Source organism: Mesitornis unicolor, unplaced genomic scaffold, assembly GCF_000695765.1.
Source record: "Mesitornis unicolor isolate BGI_N332 unplaced genomic scaffold, ASM69576v1 scaffold21285, whole genome shotgun sequence".
NCBI lineage: Eukaryota > Metazoa > Chordata > Aves > Mesitornithiformes > Mesitornithidae > Mesitornis > Mesitornis unicolor.
Genome location: NW_010185098.1, coordinates 1 through 3,517, shown reverse-complemented (window position 1 = coordinate 3,517; position 3,517 = coordinate 1). Strand labels below are relative to the sequence as shown.

Here is a 3,517-nt window from a genome sequence, read left to right as displayed (position 1 = left end):
CATCAAGCCATGGACCACTGCTCTCTGGATGTGACCATCCAGCCAATTCCTTATCCACGGAACAGTCCACCTATCAAATCCATACCTCTCCATCTTAGAGAGAAGGATGCTGTGGGGGACCGGGTCAAGGGCCTTGCAGAAATCCAGACAGATGACATCCATAGCTCTTTCCTTGTCTACTGATGCAGTTACCCCATTGTGGAAAGCCACTAGGTTGGCCAGGCAGGACTTGTCCCTAGTAAAGCCATGATGGCTGTCTCGAATCACCTCCCTGTACTCCATGAGCCTCAGCATAGCTTCTAGGAGAATCTGTTCCACGATCTTTCCAGGTACAGAGGTGAGGCTGACAGATCGGTAGTTCCCAGGGTCCTCCTTTCTACCCTTTTTAAAAATGGGTGTGATGTTTCCCTTCTTCCAGTCACCAGGGGCTTCACCTGACTGCCTGAAACAGGTCCAGCACTGCAACTCTCACTGCGCTGTCTCACACTTAGCTTCCAACAGACAACATCTCAATTCTTCTTCTCTTCGCAAGACCATTCAGATTTACCTGCGTTATGCCCATGGCACTGTTACACTGGTAATCCCCAAATTTGGGCTGCTGGCTTGGTGTCACCACTAGTGGAGGGTTTTCTAAATCTGGGTAGGCAGCCTGAATAGCAGCTCTGAAGATCTCCTGAAGACAGCTGTTGATATTAATCATGCTTTTTGCCATTTTACTTCTTTCCTCTTGAAGACTCTGAAAAAACAAAACCCAGAAGGCTAAATTCACAGCATTTGAGGAGCCATTACATCCCACTTCTTTCCTCAGCTTCCTGGTGAGGCACAGCTGACAGATTTGGCTGGCACCTCTACGCACAGAAGCAACATATACAACATAAAAATTGTGTGATTCAGGAGCTGCTTCTCCCTTTGAACCTCCCAGCTCAAACACTTCTCCTGTATGCAGGGCTGCATTACTTTTCAAACCTCTGTCACTGATCTTGGTAGAGACCTCAGCTGAGTTGCCTGCTAAGTGACTGGCCAAGACTTGACGGGGTGGGCTTCTTAACCTACTGATATTTTTCATAAAGTAGGTTTCTGTTTAAGGAACCAAGATGTATCTGATGCACCACCAAAAATTAAAGCATCAGAATGCAGGGTGCCTGCCACACATTATTAGCTGCAACAAACTGACATAATTTATTTAGCTTGTCTTAATGAGAACAAAAAGTGTTCATTCTTATTTCCTTACCTTTTGAAGGAAATTTAACCGATACTTAAGTTTTGTGTTTTCGTCTCGCAACCCTTCCAAACTCAGAGAGACTCCCAAGCATCCAAAGTTCTTCAGACGCTCAATTTCTGCAGTTAACAACTTGATCTCATTTTCCTGAAAAGCAAGTTAAATTGTCACACAGTAATTCTTCGAGTGGGGGGACAAAAGGCGAGGAGCTACAGGATCCCAGATACAGTTCTAGTTCTGTTTCAGTAAAGCAATAACACGTACGCTGAATACAGGCAAACACTTCAACAGGCAGCAGCTGCTGCAAGGAGGAGTAATCTTCCTCACACCATTCCCTAAAGAAACCAAATACCTGAAAATCCATCTCTGTTGTCCACCTCTTGTCCTCCCGATACAGGCTTTATGCCCATCAGCCACAGGCCTGCCTCGCAAACAGAAGTCTGGAGGCTACCGAAAATTTAAGCCACTCAATGGTGCTACGGAGGGAGAGGCAGTGAATGCTCCCCACTTTGGCTTACCAGCTCCTAACCTGAGTCATTCAAGCTCTTCCCTACCACAACTCCCAAAGCAGGAGGCAGCTCAGGCTACTACTGTAGCCAAACAGGCCACCAAATCTCATCAAAAAGGGCTCATTTACGTTGTTGCTCTTTAAGCAATCAGAATATTTAGTTAAGGGAAATAACTGGGCCATCAAATCTGCTGGTCTTATATATCCACCTGAACAACAGCTCCCACAGATGACATTGTAACTAACTGCAGATGCTCAAAAAAACCAAAGCTGAGCCAAAACAAAAATCATAAGATTGGCCTATTTGTGGACCAAGCTGAAAATCAGTACTTTTGAGGTCATTCTTCCTTTGCGCTTCAGCTTCCAGCAAACTTCTTTTACAGCCCCAAGGTCTCCTCTGCTGCTGGAGAACGGGATGCTTCCTGCAGGTTCAGATGTCATTGAAGAGTACACCTGTATCTCACAAATAACTCACTTTAAATAGTCTATTGCAGGTTTTCCTTTTGCAGCCTATTACTTCTTTCTTTTAACCCAAGGCAGACTCCATCACAAATGAGACTGTTTTTCTCTCACATACGTATACGTATCTTTTGCATATAACCAACTGAAAATATATTTTTTTTATTTTCAACTTTTCTTACTGGCTTGACCTAGTAGCCTTTCATGTAACTTACAGACCCGTTTGAAAAATTTTCAGACTAAACTTTATGTTTAAAATAGCGCCAGAGAGATTCCACTGTGTTATCTTACAGCTGTTTCACTGTAAGTTTAAGTAGTCATTATTGTTACAAACTGACATAAAGGAATATCAGCGCAGTTACATGTGCAACTCATTCACCCAAGCCTAGGACATCTTTGTGCTTTTCCTAAAGCATATCTACTACTCTTAATATTACTTGCAAACTTTGTGTCCACTCAGTACTAGCTTCTCTCTATCAAAGTCACCAGCTTCATAACAAGACCCTTAGGCGAGTCTTGCATTGAGGACAAACATTGTCCACATCCAGAAATTTACATTCTGCCTCTGAAATTAAAATCACCACAACCAAAGCCAAGAAGCAGTTCATAAGCACCCTCCCTGCATGAAAAGGTTCCCCCAAAGCTACAGCCACTGCGATATTTCAGCACCATTGGGTAACTTTTCAGAACAGAAATTCTACTTTGATTTTCCTCCATAATCACAAACACCTCTGGTGACTCCAGTTAAGACCCGCAGGAGATGAGATGACCTTACTGGGGCTTCTTTCCACAGTGTTAGACAAAAGAGGATGAGAAAACAGATTTATCCACATGCATGGCCAGAACCCAGACCAAAGGTTCTCAAGGATCACCCATTTTGGTGCAGAAATCTGGCCCAAGCAGCCTTCGCCATACAAATACAGGATGACCACTAGTATCCTAATCACTCGGATTTTGCCAAGACGTAAAGACACTCCAGAGCAATGCCACACTTCAGTAAGTCCCATCTACTTCTTTCCCATGACTGCACCAAACCAGCGAATTCACAGCACAGACAGCTGCAGACAGGAGGCATTCATGCCGGTCTAAGATCTGACCAAGCTCTATGTGTCAGCTCAGACTGTCATGTGCTTTGTGCTCCTCTTCTTCAGAAAGTTTTAGCAGCGTTCCTTATGTTGAATGTGAACTGAAAGTAAAAGGTTTCACCACGGTGGCCTAGCTCCCCATCTCTCCCTCCCAGCCCGGCCCCGCGCCCCCAGGGACCGGCCCCGGGCTTCAGGCGGCGGGGAGGTTCCTGGGCAGAGCTGTCGGCGGTGCAGCCTGCCCCCGGC

The 3,517-nt window shown here is 45.2% G+C and overlaps 1 protein-coding gene across 1 annotated transcript in view; it reads right to left on the bottom strand.

The window, feature by feature from the left end:
- The window catches only part of RARS (arginyl-tRNA synthetase), a gene marked incomplete at its 5' end in the record, with an annotated part of 12,031 nt that extends 10,659 nt beyond the window's left edge, over positions 1 to 1,372 (bottom strand). The window contains 2 exons of the mRNA XM_010184730.1: positions 548 to 736; positions 1,232 to 1,372. Of these exons, the coding sequence (XP_010183032.1) occupies positions 548 to 736; positions 1,232 to 1,372 (330 nt within the window). The remainder of the gene's footprint in view (positions 1 to 547; positions 737 to 1,231) is intronic.
- Between the last annotated feature and the right edge of the window lie 2,145 nt (positions 1,373 to 3,517).